Source organism: Typopeltis vanoorti, chromosome 16 (assembly GCF_054136105.1).
Source record: "Typopeltis vanoorti isolate ZY-2024b chromosome 16, IOZ_Tvanoo_1.0, whole genome shotgun sequence".
Classification (NCBI taxonomy): Eukaryota; Metazoa; Arthropoda; class Arachnida; order Uropygi; family Thelyphonidae; genus Typopeltis; species Typopeltis vanoorti.
Genome location: NC_143564.1, coordinates 60,477,567 through 60,500,413, shown reverse-complemented (window position 1 = coordinate 60,500,413; position 22,847 = coordinate 60,477,567). Strand labels below are relative to the sequence as shown.

At 34.8% G+C, this 22,847-nt stretch overlaps 1 protein-coding gene across 1 annotated transcript in view; it reads right to left on the bottom strand.

The window, feature by feature from the left end:
* The window catches only part of LOC150098057 (uncharacterized), a 345,306-nt gene that overhangs the window by 218,298 nt on the left and 104,161 nt on the right, over nt 1-22,847 (bottom strand). The window contains exons 7-9 of the mRNA XM_090406364.1: nt 22,252-22,362; nt 10,279-10,542; nt 1,095-1,193 (exon numbers count right to left, since the gene is read on the bottom strand). Coding sequence (XP_090262490.1) covers nt 1,095-1,193; nt 10,279-10,542; nt 22,252-22,362 — 474 coding nt within the window. The remainder of the gene's footprint in view (nt 1-1,094; nt 1,194-10,278; nt 10,543-22,251; nt 22,363-22,847) is intronic.

Here is a 22,847-nt window from a genome sequence, read left to right as displayed (position 1 = left end):
GGAATTATAAAAACTTCAGAACAACATGCTCGTACCATATGTTCTACACCTCAATTACAGCTAGTGATATGTATTCTCAGAAAGGACCACACAACAGCATTTTAATTCCTATAATCCTAGCCCAAATAACAAAGAAACGTTATGTTTAGTCCCAATCCCAAAGGTTTCTGGCATCTCAGAACAATCCAAAATTCTTATGAAATGCAATTTATTGGCTACTTTCCTTCCTATCAACAAATTATAATTATTATCATTTAATCAATGATTAAATGTTCAAAGTTAAATGGTCTCCTTTGGCTTACCCAGGTGTCTACCAAATTCCTTGTGACTGTCACAATTCTTATATCGGACGAACTGGATGCTCAGAAGAAAAGAGAATACAAGAATACCAATCTTATATTGGCAATAGTAAATCGCTTGACACAGCATGTAATAGATCCAGGCCACAATATTCTATGGTCTGAAACAGGCTTATTTCATCAATGTTGGTATAAATTTGAATGTTTGTTTAAAGAAAGCAATGAAGCCTAACTTCACCATCCCAACTTAAATTGGAAGGACTGTCTCTCTCTCTAATATGGGAAAGTCTTATTCTAATCACACACTGTGATTAGAATAAGACTTTTTTTTTATCAAAAAAAAAAGGTGTTTTTTTTTTTTAAATAATAATACAGCTAATGATTAATTCATAATGCAATGTTCCATCAAGCAGCTCTTACTTTTTAATCAATCCATTGCTTGCATTCTACCTTGTAATTAACTATCATTGTCACTGACGATACCCTGTAATGTTCAGGTTGAAATATATGACTGATTAAATATTATTACTTATTTCCTTATGTTTTTTGTGTTAAATAAAGAAACCTCTCATTGCACAATTATCTCATAAAAAAACTATAGTGAATTTTCTTTATAAGAGCAAAGCAAGTAAGTTTGGTATAATGGTGATTGCAATAATCATAGTTGAATATATTGTCCATAGCTCAGTTATGGAAATTGTTTTAAAAAACAAAAAACAAAACAGTAGACCTATAAAACTCAAGGTGACCCATCATAATGTGCAAATGACAGATACCATGAATATAGATACCTACCTGATACAGAGACTTTTGCTGAAAAATTTACATCAACTTCCAAAAATGGGGTAGTAAATGATATCCAAATTATGTTACTTGTAGACTTGAAAAGCTTTTCTAATAGATAAAAAAAAAAAAAAAAAAAAAGATGAGTAACAATTAAAATTTCAATAGCAAAAATAGAGAAAAGGATGCCAACTATGTATTAAGTGAAAAGATAACCTAACCTATTCAGTTAATTAAATTAGTAGTCAATTCCCCATAATTATTACGTGACACCTGCAGGGAGTCCAAGGACCCGTGGGAGGGCACACAAATTATCATGAAGTGTGCCTACTTCGCTAAATACATCTCATCCTCTCCACTAATAACAGAAATACGAAAACTTTCACTATCCTATGCCAAGGAAATAAACAAATATATTTTTCCTTTAATTTATTTTTAAAATTATAAAATTCTAGCTTGTATTTTTTTAAAACTGTTCTTGTAATATCACTGAGGATGGTCTGCTATTTCCAGACCGAAATATTTGGTTAATTAAATATCTTTTTTGTGTTTACATGCATATATCATTCAGTCTTATGTCACAAGCATCCTTAAAACAGCAAATTATGGCCGTAGCTTTTCCAATCACTGATAGGACCTTGTCGTTGCTTCCTCACTATCGTTGAACTTGCAACTTCGTTTATGATCAATTGCTCACCTCTTTTTCTGTGATTCTTCACTAGGTTTCTTAACTGGGTGTGTAGGGGCCATGTTGCACAAAATATCACGAAATATTTTTAACAATAAATACACAAATAACCTATGTTTTAAACCAACAGAGAAATTGTTGAAGCCACATGCCGACTGAGGTTGCTGCTGAATGCGCTGGTGCCACTGCATTGTTGCTAAATAAAAACCTCTTTACACTTGCTTGTGTCTTGTTCGAAAGTACAGTCGAAAATGTTATTTATTCCATTTTGGGATCATGGATGTCTTCGAATGGACGTAAGTCGAGGGATAACTGTAGTCTAACATCCACAAAAGCCAGAAGTGGCTTTTGTGGATGTTAGACTCTAGATAGAACAGAAGATGGACAATAATATTTTGCACGTTAGATCTTTTCCTTGATTGGGAAAGCAATATATGGCCATATCTGATATAGCTTGCACAGATTTGGTTGCCTGTGTTTCTTGGGAATGTTAAAGTGATAGAAACTCAAGCCAATACATGACAGTATAATAGGAGAGGACAAGGAACTTGCATAAGGGTACAGCAAACAAGAGGTGTAAACACTACCTTTTGTTTGAAGAGTTGCAAATGAATGGAATGTTCCTTTCCATTCAGTCCTGCACTCATTATCATCAATAACAGTCTGAGACATCTGATTTTCCTGGATGTAGATATCCAGTATATTTTTTCTTTTTTCCTTGTCTTTATAAGATAGTTCTTTCTGTTTTGCTGATGAAGGGAATGCAAAAGATATGTATATTTCCAAACTGGATAACAGTGAAAAGGAGAGAAGTACCAAAGTTTTCTCAGGTGTTAAGGGTAAGAGAATCTGAAAGCTGTCATACTTTTGAATTTTTCTTCCAAAATCCCTTTGCCAAATGAGATCTTTCTTAGTCAATCTCCCCGTGACAGAGGACATGCGACCCAATGTGTTAGTCTTCTCTACCTGTCTCTGTCTTCAGCAATTCAAAATGCAGCTTTCAGCTTTACTTCAGTTAGAACAAGGATTTGATCTACAAATCTCTTATAGGGGCTACCTCTTCCTTTAGCTCCTGCCATCTTGTCCTGCATGAAGAGATTTTTAACGTTCTCTTCTTGAGATGAATCCAAAATTGAGGATTCACTCCACCATACTGGAGATTCATTTCGAGATTCTGATGCTCAGGTTGGTTCTTTTCTCTGTCCAAGGAACTCAGAAGTATCCTTCTCCAAGCCCACATTTCAAAAGTACTGATTTATTAATTGCCTTGCTCAGTGTCTAAATCATAAAGAAACAAAACCAAGGATCTAACAATTCTGATCCCTGTGTTTTTAGATATTTTTCTATCCTTCAAGATTTGCGAGCTAAGTCATCTTCCCATTAGAATTCATCTTCTTACTTCCACCACGTGACTCTCACTGGTAGAGAGCAATGAACCCAGAGAGATAAAATGATCAACTTTTCCTATCTCAATAAGCTGTTCTGAAGTGTTTCCATTGTGATTCCTATCAAAGATCATCAGCTTTGTTTTACTGATGTTAATTTTGATCAATGTCAAACTTTGCCATTCTATTCTTGAAAGGAGGTAATTTGTCATTTTCATTCTCTGTTATTAGTACTGTCCTCAGTATATTTTAAATTGTTAATTCTTGAAGCACCTATAAATATGCCTTATTATAACCATGCAGAGATCACGTGATCTCACCACAGAGATTGAAGAGTATAGAAGACAGAATACAACCTTGCTTTATTCTTTATTCTTTTCTTATAAACAGAACTAACCAACAGCAAGTTTTCAATTGTTAGAGCAGTTTGGTTTTTGTTATAAAGTTGACATGATAATTAAATAAAATGACAGAAAAAGCCATACTTAGAAACTGACGTGTGAAATAATGTCTAGTTTGTGCACTTGAAGGCTTTGGTGCAGTCAAAGCATAAGCAGGCAGGACTTGATTTCTCAATAAGAGGTTTAAGATTTGAGATGTGGTGCTTCTTCCCTTCATGAATCCAATTGATATTCTAAAGACATACAAATCTTCAGGTGATTATTAATTCTTTATTTGATTATACAGATTATATATGGTTTTACTTGCATTTGTTTATTATTACATATCTGATTAATGTTACTGTTCTACAAATTTCACATTTCTTGGTGCTTTTTTTTTCAATTTTTTTATGGATTGGTATAAAGATTGTCTCTTCAATCAGTCCATTGGCCAGACACCAGTAGCCCAAATCTGATTGCATGGTCTCAGCATTACTTCCCACCCCCCTCTCTGCCTATGATCTTTATCATTATTACATGACACCCCCAGGGAGTCCAAGAACTCATTGCGGGAGGGCACTCCATCTACTCTGCTTCACCAAATACATCTCATCCTCTCTACTATGACACTACTACCACCATCAACGCCATCCATCATACATCATCACCAACAATTTCTCTCTCTCTCTCTCTCTCTCTGAGAATGGAAGGTTCATTCGTGTTTCGGAGAATGACGAAGGTATCTTATTAACAAAAGTATCTAACATTTTATGTGAAGCATAGTTTCGCTTAATAAAGTCTTCATAACATGTTTATGAGGCTTTATGAATCTTGAAGCCTTCGCACTGCTTTCTTCATTGGAAAAAAAAAATGCTCAAATGAGCATGTATTTCCAAAGTTGACCAGTTTCGTCTAAGTTACATTTGTCTTGGTTAATAATTCTGATTATCAATTAAAAGTCTTTATTATGCTTGTGAAAGTTTGGCCTCTTCGCCAATAAGTTTTAAATGTAGAAGCCATGACAGTCATTCTATTTCTGAACCATATAACATTATGAATTAAATGTTTGGCTTCAGTATCAATTTTTAAAGCTACATGAATGAGTCATGCTTTTTCTTGAATCAGATGAATAAAAATGGGAATATTATCTTTATTCTGATGCTCAACCCATTAGTTTGTAACGGAGATGGTCAAACAGTGATTATGAAAAAAAGAGGAAGCCCCCACTGCTGCACATGAAGCTCATCAAATCATGCTCAATTTAAGTTCCTGCATTCACTCTCAGGCAATTATATTCAAACCTATCAACATTCCCTATGCAAAATCCTGATCATCATTCTCCCTCTCCCTATACACTGCCATCCTCCTTATAGTTCCCAAAGATGGCATCTTGTTCCACACATCTTCCCATTCTATAAAATGGGTCCTCCATTTCACAATCATATTCCCCTGCTCCTCTGATTCTCACTCTTTTTTTTTTTTTTTCCAACCGTGAAATAACATGGGCAGTTATAATACTCTGACTAAACTGTACATCATATATATTCACATATACCTCAAAGGATTGCATTAACTCCTTATTCTGGATGTTAGTATGTTAGTGTACAAGTGTGCATAGCAATCATCCTATTTTGGCAGGTTTAAAAAAAATCCATAACTACTGAGTAAAAATGGGAATATTATCTTTATTCTGATGCTCAACCCATTATTTTGTAATGGAAATGGTCAAACAATGATTATGAAAAAAAGAGGAAGCCCCTGCTGTTGCACATGAAGCTCATCAAATCATGCTTTAAACTCAATTTAAGTTCCTGCATTCACTCTCAGGCAAATCTCAGTTCCAAATACTGAGTACTCTAGATGTCAGTAAAGCTGTGGGACTGGATGGTATTTCACGAGTTTTGAGAGAATGTGCTAGGGAACTGACAGTGCCTTTGACCTGGCTTTTCAAAGAGACGGGAATGTATGTGGAATTATAAAGCAGGTGATTATAATAGTCTTAGGCGTCAACTTGGAGAAGTTTCGTGGAGGGAGGAATTGGAAGGTCGGGATATCATTAGTGCTTGGAAATTGTGAAGGAATATTTGTTTGGAGCAATGGTAAGCTGTATTCTACGAGTGAAGAAGAATACACAATTTGGAGCAAAGTGGATTAAACAGGAACTGCATGCAAAAAATAGGCTATGGAAGAGATATAAGGATACAGGTGAAGAGAAGATGTATGAAGAATATAAGACACAGACCAGGAGAGTGACTAGTATGGTAAGGAAGGCAAAACTGGAATATGAGAAAAGATTGGCCCTTAGATCCAAGGAAAATCCTAGGGAATTTTTTAGCTATGTGGCCAGTAGGAGGAGAAATGACTGTGGAAGAATGACATTGTGGGATAAAAATGGGAATAGAGTGACTGATGCAGAGGACATAATGAAATTGTTCAATGAACACTTTATTGGAATATTTCATCCTGGAGGAGTCTATTTGAATACTAGCGGGATAGGGCAGGCTCGAGGTTTAGAGGTGCAGGAGGGAGAGTGTGTTCCAAATACTGAGTACTGTGGACGTCAGTAAAGCTGTGGGATTGGATGGTATTTCACCATGAGTTTCGAGAGAATGTGCTAGGGAACTGACAGTGCCTTTGACCTGGCTTTTCAATGAAAGTCTGGCTGCAGGAAAGGTGCCCATGGAATGGAAGGAAGGTAAGATAGTGCCATTGCATAAGGGCGGTAGCAGACTGCAAGTGTCTAATTATAGGCCAGTTTGTGTGTCATCAGTAGTTAGTAAGATCTTGGAGAAAGTAGTGAGGGACCATATACAGCATTGGGCAGATGAGGGTAATGTTATCTGTGAGAGTCAACATGGATTTGTGAAGGGGCGCTCTTGTTTTAGCAATATGCTAGCCTTTTATAAAGTTACAAGAGCATTATATGAGGGAAAGGCATATACTGCCATTTTCCTAGACTTAGCAAAGGCATTTGACAGGGTGCCACATGATAAGCTGATATTCAAGTTGCAGTACATGGGTTTAAATGTTGGGTTAGTCAAATGGATTCAGGATTGGCTGTCCGATAGATATCAGAGAGTTGTGTATGGTGGAGCAATATCAAAAAGGCAGAAGGTTACAAGTGGGGTTCCACAGAGCTCAGTACTGGGACCTATATTGTTTAACCTTTATGTCAATGACATTGTCCGTGGATTGCAAGGGGATATTCAGTTGTTTGCAGATGATGCGAAGCTGGGAAGGGTCATTAGTAATAGTGCAGATGTGGTAGCCCTGCAAGAGGATTTGAATAAGCTAGATAGAGGCAAATGAATGGGGGTTTCAGTTTAATGCAGCAAAATGTAAGGTCTTGAGGTTTGGGACACGTCGATGGGATGCTGCATACTCTATGGGAGGAGTTAAACTGGAGGAAGTAGGGTAGACAAGAGATCTGGGGTTGGTGATTGATAGAAACCTGAAATTTAGAGGACATATTGCAAAGGTAGTGAAGGTAACACAGAGGATTGCTGCAATAATGAGAAGGATACTGACCTGCAGAGATAAAAGGGTTATCATTCCGTTGTATAAGACTCTGATCAGACCACACTTAGACTATTGTTCTCAGATGGAACTATGGAATGCATTGCCTGATAGAGTGGTGAGAGCAAGAACGGTCAATGTTTTTATGATATACTTTGTGTTTCCTAGGAGGGACATCCCTCGATGAGTCTTTTGACGGAGGCCTGAATAATAATAATACTATGGCAAATTCAGCATTGTTGAAATTATTGGATGCCTCTTTCCTGAAATATACAAACACAATAAGATGGAGTGAATATCTGAAAAAATAGCAGATACAGGTCAGCAATTCATGGATTGTACTGGGGATAAGGAATAAAAGAAATGTTTGGGAAAATAGTACTAAAAAATTTTATACACATACACACACAAAGCTTTTCATCAACTATCAATACCAAAAACTTTGATAGATTATACTTTTAAAACTTAATTTAATGCACTCTAAAAAGTACAGCAAAAATTTTCCAGTATGATATAAGTTAAGGGAATAAAATTCCCTTATTGTTTTTCAGCCAGTAAGCGAAACTAAGATCGAAAACTACGATCTGTAACGTTTCATGCTGACGAACTGTCAGCGTATCCAAGCGTAAGTGACCACTTGGTAGTGCCGCACCACGGCAACTCGTTGCAAAGGTGGAGCAAGCTCCCTCACTGTTCTTGATATTTTCTCATAATGTAAAACACACAGCTCTTAAGAGATGTAGTACTGTTTTACATTATGAGGAGAGGTCACTACCCAGACCGGTTTCAACCTTTTTTTGAGGTCTCATCAGTGAGTAGCTAGACCTAGAATATCAGAGTTTAAGTGAAGAAAACTTGCATATTTTTGCTATACGATTGCCCGAAAGGTGTGTCACTATATTATATTATAACATAGTATAACTAAGATGAAAAACCAAACGGCTATTTATTTCTGGCGAGGTTGATATAAGTTAAGGGGATAAAATTCCCTTATTGTTTTTCAGCCAGTAAGCGAAACTAAGATCGAAAACTATGATCTGTAAAGTTTCATGCCGACAAACTGTCAGCGTATCCAAGCATAAGTGACCACTTGGTAGTGCCACACCACGGCAACTTGTTGCAAAGATGGAGCAAGCATGCAAGTTTTATTCACTTAAACTCTGATATTCTAGGTCTAGCTACTCACTGATGAGACCTCAAAAAAGGTTGAAAGGGGTGTGAGTAGTGACCCCTCCTCATAATGTAAAACAGTACTACATCTCTTAAGAGCTGTGTGTTTTACGTTATGAGAAAATATCAAGAACAGCGAGGGAACTTGCTCCACCTTTGCAACGAGTTGCCGTGGTGTGCCACTACCAAGTGGTCACTTACGCTTGGATACGCTGACAGTTCGTCGGCATGAAACGTTACAGATCGTAGTTTTCGATCTTAGTTTCGCTTACTGGCTGAAAAACAATAAGGGAATTTTATCCCCTTAACTTATATTAACCTCGCCAGAAATAAATAGCCGTTTGGTTTTTCATCTTAATTTTCCAGTATGTTAGCATTTTTGGAGAGTATTTCAGTTACAACCCTTGAAATGCAAGTACAATGCTAAGAAAGAAAATTTTCCCGAATATTTTGGTAGGACTGTCAAATATTTAATCAACAGAAAATACCAAAGTGACAATTTATATTATACAAACTAACAGTCTACAGATATTTTAACAGTAAATCTTTATCAAAATACAAACTATTTATGACCATTAATAATTAAAACACAAATTCATTAAATGCATTTATTAATTCATGATTCTGATAGACAAAGAATTTAAAATGTTAACATTTTTCTCTACTAAATACTTGGGTGGGACTCCTTCCAGCACTCTGCATTTATTACTAACAGTTCTTTTTCTACCACCATTTTTAAGGTTAAAAAAGTATATAGACAGGTATCCCTCGATTAACGTGGTTAATTAATCCCTCGATGTTACTGCATACTTCAAAATCACGTTAATCAAATCTAATAATCAATGGTAAAAATTGCAATTCATCCATGATCGATTACTGCATTAATAATTCGTTTTATATGGTACTCTTTTAGGAAAGGTAAAAAATGAATGCAAAGTAAATGTTTAATAAATACTTGTATCTACATTATTTACTGCAATTTTTTTTATCCAAAAAAGTTATCAAGAGTGGTTTGAACAGGTTTAGTTTTTTCCTTATCGGCATAAATTCCTACAATAAAATAACTCTCCAGACCTCGGAAACAAGCAATAAAACAAAGAAAAAATACTGCAAATGTAATACATGATAGCACAAATTAAGTGGATATTGAATCCAACATTATTTCATAGTGGAATGTAGAAACTACAAGAGTTTCGTGCCAAATATATAGAAACTAAAAGTTTCGGCAGATGCAAGCATAAGCAACCTTATGGGCAACTCGTAGTAAAGGTGGAGCAAGCTGCAGATCACGTTCCTTAGTATTTTCCATAATGTAAAGCACATCTCCAAGAGGACATGAGGGTATGATAAATAGGCCTTTGGCTCTCTATTTCAGTAATACATGATGGTTTATTTATTTGCAGTTACAATCTAGAAATTATTGAACAAAGAATAAAAAACAACTAAACCATACTATACAGACATCGGAGGTCTTATCTCTCAGATACAATTTACTGTTAAATATCAAGCTATACACTGAATCGTGTAAGAATATTTATATTAAACATTTTGCATGTATCTGTCAGATTAGCTGCGAGCTCTGCAGGGTTAAAGGAGCGTTAATCAAAACTCTTGCCATGTACATCAAGGGATTGCCGCAATTAATTTTGCCGCGTTAATCAAATCCAGAGTTAAACAAAACCGCATTAAGCAAGGGATACCTGTGTGTGTGTGTGTGTGTGTGTGTGTGTGTGTGTGTGTGTGTATTAACTATGCATGTGGTCCGGTAACTATTTTTTCCACGAGCAAACTAGAGATTTGCCAGCCAAAAGCATAAATTACAATTCAAAAATGCATTTGTTTAAACTCTTACTATAACAAACCATTAAGATATTCAGCCACTATAAAAAATAGTTTTGACCAAAACCACAATACCATCAATAGTGTCTGAAGGAAATGTACTAAACAAACCAATATTCTTTTGATTCCTACAGATTTATGTAATATACAATTGTAGATCCAAGTAAAACAGAGATTAAGAGTTTAGCTTAAAACATACTGTAATCCACAGATGTTACCTTTAGTTTCAACCTCATTAAGAATACTGGCTTCCCACAATGTTTGGGAGTTAGAACTTCCACCATTGTTAATAGCTATTCTATCAAGTGATCCCTGAAATTTTAAGCTCGTAAACTGCAGTTCAAGTGTTGTTTGCTCTGGACCTCGAATAATCCACTGACACTGTAGTCTTGTATAACCTTTACTGTATACTTCTCCTATTGGTGGGGATGAGATTACTGCACTGTTTTTCGTTTTAGTCAGCAAAATAAATTCACTGCATACTAAAAAAGGAAAAAATATCTTTCAGCTATAATATATATATTCAATACAAAAACATGGATCTCAAAATCTTCAGAATATTCAAAATCAAAACACCATTCCACTAACAGAACTAATATCTCTTTATATCCATAAAGCACATAAAAATGTGTTGCATTTTCATTAATGATCAACTTAATATTTTATGGGGTTTGACAGAAATAGCATTTGAGACCCAGAGTATGATAAATATTTTACAAAAGAAATGCCGCACATCAACAGCACATTACAACATATCATATATTCAATTTTGCTTAAAGAGACTGAGCTTTTGCAATGTTAAAACACAGAATGAAAATTATATATTTGATGACATTAGAATGAATATGATTAAAACGATAATTTAAATTATAAGATTTAATTACTTAATACTAAGCAGGATAAAAATGATCATGTTGAAAAGAACAGTATGTAAAAAAGTTTTAAACAGAATTAAAGTTAACAGCTTTACAAGTAAGTTGTAGACTCAACTATACAAACAATATTGAAGAAAAAATGAAACAAATTGAAAACAAGAACCAAACACCTTTGAATCTCAGTGTCAAACTCTGAAGAAGACATAGATTTGGCTAAGTAGGTATGTGGAGAAGTTGCCTGTAAGGATAGAAAAATGAGAACCTCATTGTGGACACAAGAAATTAAAAAATCGGTTCTGGAAAAGAAGAAAGCATACCAAAAGTTCTTAGCAAATAAGTCAGCAGATGCCCTAAAAGAATACAAAAAGAGCTAAGCTATGCATAAAAGTAGCTAAACAAAAGTCATGGGAAGACTTGGATAAGAGTATGGGAAATAAATATCCGGAAGATGGCAAAATGCTCTGGAGGCTATTGAAAAAGGTTAGAAATTGAGGAAAGAGTAATTAAAAGGAATCAAAGATGATAAAGAAGACATGAGAAATGAAGATAAGGATATTCCAGATGTCTGGGGTAATTACTTTGAAAAACTGTTAAATGAAACAAGTAGTGACAGAACCGTAGTAGAAAATTTTCGAAAGAAATACAGACAGGACATATCAATACTTGAGGTAGAAAAAGTAGTCAAAAACTTGAAATGTAGAAAGGCAGCTGGAGTAGATGATATTCAACCAGAAATACTAAAGTATGAGGCATAAAAGTTTTGCAGTGGTTATACTGCATAATTCAGAGGATTTGGTAAGAAGGTCGAATTAGAGTAGAGCTATAATACTTCTCATTTATAAAAATGGGAATAAACCTGAATGCAAGAACTAATGAGGAATTTCTCTACTAAGCGTTCCAGGTAAGATTTATGCAAATATACTTGAAAAGAAGTTGAGAAAACCTCTTTTGGCCTTATTCAGGCCAAATAGAGGTTGCCAGGATCAGATTTTCAAATTATGACAAATAGCTGAGAAATCATGGAAATATGACAAGGATCTGTACTTGTTTTGTAAATCTGAATAAAGAATATGACAAGGTGACCAGAGAAAAGTTTTTCAAAACATTTCATTTATATGAAGTGAATGGAACATTATGCAGAGCAGTACATAGTCTATATTTAAGTTGTCACTCAGCATAGCATTGAAAGAAATACAGGATGAACTTGTTTGCTTATACCTGGATAAAGGATTAAACCAAGTATATAATTTCTTGGTATCTTTAATTTAAAGCAGTAAGACAAGGATGCACATTATGAAAGAAAGTGGCATTAAACCTGGTATTAGATATTAGAATTAGAGATATCAAACTTAGCTCTTTGATTTATGCAGATGATGTAATTCTAAACACTCAAGTGACTTTCCAGGATTCTGTAACTAAATTGAATGACAGCTATAACAAATTTGGCATGAAAATCAGCAACAAAAAGACCAAAACTATGAAAATAGCCAGGGGCATGGAAAATTTCCAACTGCATTCTTAATAGAGATCCTATAGAAGGAGTAAAATATATCAAACTTAGCTCTTTGATTTATGCAGATGATGTAATTCTAAACACTCAAGTGACTTTCCAGGATTCTGTAACTAAATTGAATGACAGCTATAACAAATTTGCCATGAAAATCAGCAACAAAAAGACCAAAACTATGAAAATAGCCAGAGCATGGAAAACTTCCAACTGCATTCTTAATAGAGATCCTACAGAAGGAGTAAAATATATCAGCAATGTAGGCACGGTGTTTAGTGAAGATGACAACAAAATAAGCAAATGGTGGACAGCCAGGTGAATCAATTTATATGGAATTAAGAGAGAAATTAACCAAAACAGTAAACTAGCAGTATACAAGACAATGTCCAAACCAGTTTTAAGTTATGAATTTGAGAGTTTGGTTAAAAATAAAGCACTTGATCATAGATTAGAGACCACAAATATGAGAATGCTTAGAAAAATTGGGAGCCTGAACAGATGGCATCAGTGGAAGAATCATATTAAAAATGAAGGCATTAGGAAGGAACTCGGCATTGTCTGCACAAGATTAGCCCTGTGAGCAGGGCTAATCTAAGGCAGTATGGTCACTTAAATAGAATGAGAGAGGAAAGGTTAGCAGAAACAAGTGTTTGATGCCAAGATGGCAGAAAAAAGACCCAGAGGAAGACCAAAGTCTCAGTATATTGATTCACCTAGAAAAACAAAATGTTAGATATGACAATATTGGAGTGCTGACATGTAAGACTGATTTGGAGGAAAATTGTTGATAGGATATTACTAATAATGTAAACTTAATCATGTGGTGATGTCATAGTAACATGCACCTTGAGGGTAGATAATCAGGAAACTGAAGATGAACTAAATCGAGTTTTTCCAAATCTTTAGGGATAAGAATCGATCAGGATGCTATAAAAACAAAAGACCCATCTAATATTGGCCTCTTGGCAATTAAACAAAATAAATTACTCTCCATTAACCTCTAACTTCCTGTTATCCTTGAATCAACTGAACTCCTCTTAATTCATAATCTTAACCATGCAGCAGCTGATAGTTTTGCACTGCATACCATCTGATAAGAATTCTTGAAACGACCAATACTACCATCATCTGCTTGCTTGTCCTGTATATTATTTATTTCCCTAATTTTTGCTGCTCCTTAGTCTTAATTCTTGGTTAAAAAAAAAAAAAAGTTTAGTTTTCAAAGCTTTCCTTTTCAAAAATTTGCATCCATTTGCTTTATCATTTTCCTGTTTTGTATCATTATCATCTATATTCTCTTAGTGCATGTTCTCAGCTCAATAAAATTTGGCTTCAAATATTTTGTCATCCTTGCTTTCCAAAAATATACAACTAGGTATGTCATTTAAAATTACTCTTCAGTATTAATTAAATTTTGTATTAATCCTTTTTTTTTTTTTTAAACTTAGCCTCTGGCATGAGGCAGCTTTATTACCTACTTAAGCTCTGCTATTTTTGTATTACAAATTACAAAAAATTCGAATTTACATTTGAATGAGTCATTTAGTGTTAAATAGGAGTGGGAGTCTAGAATTTGAGAAATAAATATGAAAAAAAAATCAGACTATTTAAAGAACCTATCTGAAAGATCCAAGTAATACTAACTATTTTTCCATTAAAAATAGTTTAAAAAATTTAAAAAATTAAAAAAAAATTTATTCTTATTATTTTTTTTATTTTTCATTGAGATTATTTTTATTTTATAATTAATATATTTTTTTTTTTAAATTTTTCATAGATAAAAAAATATGATTCCATCAATCAGCTTTACAAAATAAAGCCATCTTTTGGACTTGAATGCCATGAATTATAATGCAGGTGGCTTACAATAAACAACTAAACATGCTTGGAGTTTTATTTGTAACTGTTTTTTAACTCTGGTTCCCAAAGATCATCAGATAAATGTTTTTAAAACTGAGTTCTCAACATATTTAAAAGAGCTGGATTACAAGTATAATGGGATCACTGGCTAGATAAAAGGTGTCTAAAAACCTACAGGTTTTTAGAAACCTGTAGGATTTTAGACACCTTTCATTTCAGGATGGACATTCCTGATTCATGCTATTTGTGTGCACAGTACATCAAAATAACAAAGTTAAAAAAAAAAAGGTAGCAGATAGGCAACACACACGCGTGTGTGCGAAATTTTGCTATTAGAGTATTGCCTTGGATTTAAGGTAAACATTAAATCCAAGGAAAATCAGTTACCCTTGTAAATCTGATTTTTTTTAAGAAAAAGAACTTTATGTCCAATTTGTATCTTATATAGTATGGATATCCATCTTTTAAAAACAAAACTGAAGCATTCTTATCACCTATCATCAGATGAGATTGATACAAAAATGAAATTCCAAAAAAAAATTTTCTGATTGTTGCATCTCTTTAGTTAGACATATTCTTTTTTGAATGCATACTGGTTATAGCATCTGTCACCTAACCGGCACCAGCAGGTTACTTGACCTAACTCCTCTATCGGGAAAGGAGAATGATGGCAGCATGTTGACTCTAGCAGGCATACCCATAGCTATTGCTTCTAGTCTGATCATCAAGGGAAATAATCACTTTGCACAGTTCATGAAAATCAGATGAAATCATGAAAATAGTTTCACCATAAAAACACACCATGAAGATCTGCTTCCAGATATTGGTACGGTGCATTACACAGCAATCCCAGTGGCAGGGATTGGTGTGTAATTAAGGTACACATTTAAAATTAAGTGAAAAAAATAAAAAATAAAACTTATGCTTTCTGTTTTAAAACAGAATAATCTGGTAGTAGAATCTTGTTTATTTCTGTTAGCTTAGTGCAACTAAATGATTGTGAGGCTTTGTGGATTTGTTACTGAGTTTTTAATGAACATTAAAGTATGCCTTAAATGAAATAAAATGGCAGTACAAATAAGATCTGCATGCTGTGCAAAGATCAAATGTAATTAATGGTGTAGATTTTTTGAGAATGGTTTGACGTTATGAGTGCAACATGTATGTATGGCAAAATGTGGACAATGTCTTTGTAGCGAGTGTACAGAGATGAGAGAAGGTATGGGGCAATATTTTGTTAGATTACAAGTTATCAGAGAATGCAAAGCACTCTGATGGATTGAAAGCTAAATAAATGGGTGTGCAAAAAGGTACAAATTTTAAATTTGTACCTTTATGTATGTATGTAAAAAAAAAAAGCAAGTGAAACTGTGAGAGTGAAAGAATGCACATATGAAGCATTGAAAGTAAATGAGATTATGGAAGCTAAAGAAAGTAAGAAGGAGGAAATTCCAGCTAGAAAGTGAAAGAAAGGAGTAGCAGAATGAGAGGGAGCAAGATCATGGCAATGACAGAATGATATTGCCAGGATGAAAGATTTGAAGAATCAGTTGTCAGAATGTAAAATGAAATGAGAAATATGCACAATGATATTAGATGTTTGGTGGAAAGGAGAGTGTCAGGTGAAAGTTGCTAGGAAGAGATTTTTTTTTTTTTTTTTTTAAATGTTGGACCCATATATGAGAGGTTGACTGGTCAACCTATAGTACTTTAGTACTGTATATGAGTAGTGGGATGGGAAAGGAGGAACTTGTTAACATTCGATTTGAAAGCCTGTATATTGTATTCCTTGGGAAATACTTCAGGGGGAAGACTGTTCCACAGTACAACAGTAACAGGAAGGAGGAGGAAAAGAAACTTGTTCTGTGGGTTTCAAGGTGTACTGTGAAGGGATGTTGGGAGGTGGCTGTAAGTGTTCCAATGGGTTTAGTACAGAGTGAAGGATTTATTGATGTTGTTTCAGATGAGCATTTTCCATGAAAATATTTGTAGAATATACAAATTGCAGAGACTAAACATCTATGTGAAAGTGGGGAGAGTGAGTCGGTAAGAGACGGATCATTTATCAGTCTAATTGCTCTCCTCTGTATTGAGTCAAGCATTTTGAGGGAGCTTTTAGGAGCTCCACTCCAAATGTGAGAACAGGATTCAATAGCTGGGTGGATTTGCAATTTGTATAAGGTTAACAGCTGTTTTGAAGTGAAGTAACGTCTCAAGCGAAAGCCTAGTTTTTTGGAAGCCGAGGATGCAATGGATGTGATGTGTTTATGCCAGGAGAGGCCTGATGTCATGGTAATTCCGAGAAGAGAAATTTCATCTTGTCTGGGGATTTGAGTGTTATCAAAAATAATACTGGAGGAAAATGGTTCTTTTTTGTGGGAAATAAGACAGAACTAGGTTTTACTAGCGTTGAAGTTGGCGAGGTTATCTGAGCCCCGTCGGAGGATGTTTTGAAGGTCTGCGTTAAGGGAAGTTGTGATCGGTGTTCTGTGAGATGAAGTGAGTTGTGTAGGGTAAGGTTTGTCAAATGAAAGGGAGGAGTGCAATGTGCTGTCATCTGCAAAACTGTGTATTGGGTTGGAGGTCAACTGAAATAGGTCATTGATGTATAGAAGGAAGAGGGTCGGTGAGAGAACTGAACCTTGTGGGACCCCAGCATTAGTTAAATAGCAGGAGGATAGGGAGCCATATACTATTACACATAGTGTGCGTCCAGACAGGAAGTTGGTAATCCATCTGCAGAAGTCCTGAGACAGTCCAAATGATGGAAGTTTGCTTAGTAAGCCTTTGTGCCAGCCCGGTCAAAGGCTTTAGAGATATCGAGTGCAACTACTTGAATTCACCAAATTTTTCCATGGTATATGTCCAGAGATGGGTGATATATGAAAGCAGGTCATCTGTTAATGGGCATCGGCAGAATCCATACTGGTGGTCACTTAATAGCTGGGTACCTTCGAGGTAGAGTAGTAGTTGAGAATTGATGGTTTTCTCCATCACTTTAGATAGGATTGAGGTGAATGAGATAGGGTGGTAGTTAGATGGCAGCGATTTGTCTTCTTTTTTGGGAATGGGTTGAATATAGGCCAATTTCCAGGCTTTGGGCTATATACCAGTGGAGTAAGATAGTGTGTACAGACGGCATAGGACAGGAGTCAGTTCTGCTGCACAGACCTTAGGACAATTGGAGGAATGCCATCAGGGCCAGGGGCTTTTTTTTTGTGTCTAATTTTGACAACAGGTTTATGATCTGTTTCTGGCAAAAGGATACAGGGGGCATTGTATGTTGGGCAGTTGGAATGACTGGGGGGGGGGGACATTTGCCATTGTCGGTTATGTGTGCATTGCAGGCAAAGTGTGAAGCCAGGAGATTAGCTTTTTCTGTGGGCGATGTTGCAATTGAGCCATCTGGGTATAATAGGGGTGGGAGTAGTGTAGGGCAAAAGTTGCGACCAATTGTTTTGGCAAGAGACTAAAAGGCATGGGTGCTGCTAGGACAGGCTGCAAGTTTCCTGCTTTTTGCCCGTTCAAATTCTGTTTTGGAATCATTGATAATTTTTTTGCACCTGTTTTGGGCTTCAGTATAGGTACTGAAGGAGGATGGAGTTCTTCATTTGAGCCAGTTGTGGTATGCCTGGTTTTTCATTAGTACAGCCTTGGCACATCTTTTGGAGAACCAGGGTTTGGATAGGGGATAGCAGTTCAGAGTGGTGTGGGGAATGTATGTTATCATGCCAGTGAGGATGCATGTTGCTATAGGCTTTTGATATTGGTGAATACAGAGAGTGGTGATGAAGAAATGTATAGGCAACTTGAGTTAGTGAACAAGGGAATAAGAAAAATTAATTCATTATGTGACAACTCTTATGCAGTATGTAAAGGAAGGCAAATAAGGATTGAGAGTCTTAGATCTGATCATTTTATCAGAGGATGTGACTTTGACTGGGGTGTTGAATTACTCTCAAGATGGTGAAAGTGATCCCATAAGTGGTGGCTAACCATATGAAGACTTCTGTGAGAAAAGGATACATTTGGAATTACAAGGACTTTGATTATGAAAAGCTAAAGAGACAACTTGGAATGAGAAGTTAACCAATAAGGATAAATGCTGCTTGAGAACTGACCAAGATATTTAAGCATAAATGTGTGAATGTATTCCGAAGGTGAAAAGACCGAATAAGTCAGGTGGCAAATGGATATGGATGAATGAAGAGATCGAGCATGAACTCTGGAAGAAGGAGGCAGAAGCACATGATGATGATGACATCATTCAATTGCACAAAGATTATAACGAGCAGGCCAGGAAGGTTACTCAGCAAAGACAGCAAAAGTGCAGTTTAAGCAGAAATGAGCAAATCAGGCCAAGAAAAAATACTAGGGAATTTTTTTTTCAGTAGAAAGAAGGATGATTATGCTAGGATGGTAGATTGGTAACTGCTGCAAAGGACATACATAGTTAAGTCAGCAAGCAATTCATCAGGATGCTTCACACTGTGAAATCATGACAAGCCCAAGTGTAGAAGAAATGGCTCTTACTGGAGAGTGAGCAAGAGATATTCAAGGAGTTAAGTAACTCCTTAACAAGTCTAAAGGGAATTAGCATTAGCCTTGGCTTACCTTTCTTTCACTGCTTTGGGACTTGCACTGTTCCAAGATTTGTTTAACAAATCTTGGAACAGTGCAAGTCCCAAAGCAGTGAAAGAAAGGTAAAATTGTTTCTCTTCACAAACATGGTGATAAGATAGGGTACAAATTACAGGTTGATCTATATATCTGGAATTGTGATTAAGGTGTTGGACAGGTTAGTGAGAGCAATGATAGAGAAGTGGGTTGATAACAGCAGTATTTTCTGTGACTGTCAGGTGGTGAATGCACTTGACATGCATATACAGTGGCATAATTAGATTTTGCAAAGGCTTTTGATAGATTAGTAACTAAATTGAAGCAGATAGGACTGAATGCTATATTACTAATTAACTTATGATGCAAAAATGGGGAGAACAATGAGGAATAAGCAGATGTGTCCTTATAGGAGGAGTCGAACAGATTACATGAGTGGGCAGGTGAGTGGAACAGTCAGGTCAATGTTGCACAAATGTAAGATTCTGAAATTTGGTAAGCAATGATAGAATGCAAAGTATACACTTCAGGGAAACTTTTAAGAGATTGAGGAGATAAGAGATCTGGGAGTGGTGGACATGAATGAACCTGAAATTCAGGAGTTACACTGTACAAGCTGTGATGTAATTGCATTGGATTATGGCAATGATGCACAGGATCTTGATGTGCAGAAATAAAGAAGTTATAGCTTCATCATATAAGGCAATGATTGGAGTTCATATAGATTATTCTGCACAGATTTGGTCACCAGGTTTTCATGATGATGAGAATACATTAGAAAGCATTCAGAGAAAATTCACTGAGGTGGTAACTGATCTTAGTCATATGGGGTATGAAGACAGATTGAGTGAATATAATTTTCAAAGCCTTGTGAATAGGAGAAAGAGATATGATTGAGACATTTAAGTTTGAGTTGTTACAGAGTTAAAATAAAAGAAATTTATGATAGAATGGGAGGGGGAGAGAAGAACAAAAGGCCATCTCTGGCAACTGTATAAAGAGAGTGTCAGCAAGAGAGTAAGGAGCTGCAGTGGTTCACTCCTACTGTGTTTCTTCCTACCGTGAAAACTTAGACAGAAAAACTTAAACTTGCATGAAATAAATTTATTAGCTGTAAAATTTTCCTAAGTATGAAAGCCATCTCATAAGTACAATATTAACAATAGAACACTAAATAAATTAGAATAAAAGAATCAATTTAAAAAAAAAACTCCAGTACAGCATCAGTGGGATAACAGAGTCAGTGCATCAGATATAACAAGATAATTATCAGAAATCTGCATAAAATTGATATAATATTTCTCATAAAGGTGAAGGCCATCTGTTTAAGTTCTGTTGGTGCAGAAAGGTCTCACGGCTCTTCTTGTACAACCACTCTATAAAGGATCGATTTTTATGTAAAAGTTTAGTTTTCTTCTGAAGAATTATTTAATTGAGGTGACATGTTCTGCTTGGTAGTCAGACTGCTCAGGTTCAAGATACTGGAAATAAGAATTATGTTCTTCATGATGGATTGCTGCAGATCTACTAGACTGTCCAAAGTAAGAAAAACCAAATCACAGGAGCAAGGGATTTGATAGACACCTGGAAGGCTGAGTAGAGAAATTTTATCTTTAGGTGAAGAAAGAAAGGTAAAAAATCTTCCTGACATGATACTGCAATATCAAGAGATCTTAGAACTTTAGCAATAAATTCAGAAATTCCTTTAATATATGGGAGCGGAATCCAAGTGATATCTTCATGAGATCTACAGGTTTTCTAAAAACTGAAAATTATAAATTATCATTTGGTTAACAAAGAATTAAAATATATATAAATCAAGTGGATATTAAATCCAGCATTATTTCAAAGTTGAATGTAAAAAGCATGAAAGTTTCGTTAAAAAAAACTGACCAGAGCTTACAGGAATGCACTCACAAGTTGCCTTAGCACAAATCTTAGCACTTAGAAGACATGAGTGCTTGCCCAAACATCCATATATTTGCCTTCTAAAAAAAAAAAAAAAAAAAAAAAAAAAAAAAAAAAAAAAGAAAAAGATATATATATATATATATATCTAAAAAGGCTGTCTATATTTTCTCTCCTCTTCTAAGGTAAACTGAATTTTTGGGTGAGCATATTTATTTTTGAAAGAAATAGTTTCAAATCTGATGGTGGTGAACCTTTTCATATTGCAAATATATCATTCACATATCTGCAGGTTTAAGGAAGAGAAATGTCTTTAAGGAGAAAAAGATTACCCACAGCTGTGCTTTTAATCTGTTGATATAATTTGTCTTGTACACTAAAATAACCAGTAGATTACTAGAGTAGACTATGAAATTAAAAAGTGATATCTGGAGGAAAATCTTGTTTGTATCTACCAAAGGAAATTTGTAAAAAGAGATATTATATCAAGACTAAATAAAATATTTGAAGTTTCTAAATGAAAATTACAAACTTTTGTTTTAAAATTTAAGGAGTTCTTGATGTGAGAAGGAATTTTCCAACAAATGAAGATAACGAAGACAAGTATTTAGAAACTTTGTGTGGGGCAGCTGATGCAAACCGATCTGATGGCCTTTGGCTATTATCTTTATGGAAAATACTATTATATCAATTTTATTATGCAAATTTCTGATTATTATCTTTACAGAATTTATTGATCATCTGTTGTCCTACTCATTCTGTAGTGGCACTTTTTAAAACTGTGTCTTTTATTGTAATTTATTATGTGTTCCATTATTGTTATTGTACTGAAGATGCCTTTGATAATTAGATAAAATTTTTACAGCTGATAAATTTATTTTGCGTAAGTTTAAGTTACCATCTTTAATTTTTCAAAGAATGACAGCTTACATACCTAAAACTGAAGCAGTTTTCTTCCTGCCTGTTGTATGCTGACCTAAATGTAAACAGTATAAGCAGAGGATTGGGTTGATAAATACTGAATGAACGTAGTAGTTATCCTAAATGATAATGTTTTGGAAGCTCATATGATGCAAAGAGTTTTTTTTTTACCAGGATAAAGTAATCATTTTGCAGTTATTACTCACAGAGATTACTAAACATTAAGCAGATGTCCCAGGAAGTAAGATTTTTTTTAGTCTGCAAGTGTAATTAATACTAGTTTCTTCTTACTAAATGCAGAATAAACTGCTTAGTTTCCAAATTGTTCATGTTTTCATTTATGCAATTACAAAATATTTATTTAAGAACATCACACTGTGGCAAGGTGGTGCCTCTTATAAGAACAGCTTGAAAGAACTAATAGCATGCCAAACAACTGTAATTATATATATATATATATATATATATACATATAAATGTTTAAATGCCATAAAGAAACATACTCTCAGACACAGGAGTATAGAGTATTCTAATTTTCTGATTGAGAGTGGCAGTATTTAACTGAATGGAAACAGTGACTTCTTTTGAAGATACGATATCAGGATGATTATCATCTGGAAAAATAAAAAAAAGATGAGTATATAGTAAATCTTTATGATTTATTTGTCTAAGTAACCTAGCATAATGTGTAATGTTTTTTCAGAAAAAGTATATGGAATTAAAAAAAAGAGCTAATATTAACCGACTTAAATAGTTATTTATTTCCTCAACCCATAAGACTTATTCAATTTTAATTCATATGAATTCTATCCATGAAGATTTAATTCTATTGTAAAATTAGTAGCGTGAGCAGACTAATGGTTATATAATCTGAGAATCCTGCTCTGAAGACCAAACATAAATCCTTTCTTTTAATGTTACATGATGATCAACATCCATTTCGATAAAATTATGGAGACTACCATCTATTAAGAATAATTACTTTAATTTCTTGAAGTTTTGATCTTCGTATTAAGGTAATCATCTGGAGAATATATATATATATATATATATATATATATATATACACACACACACACACACACACCTACATTACAAT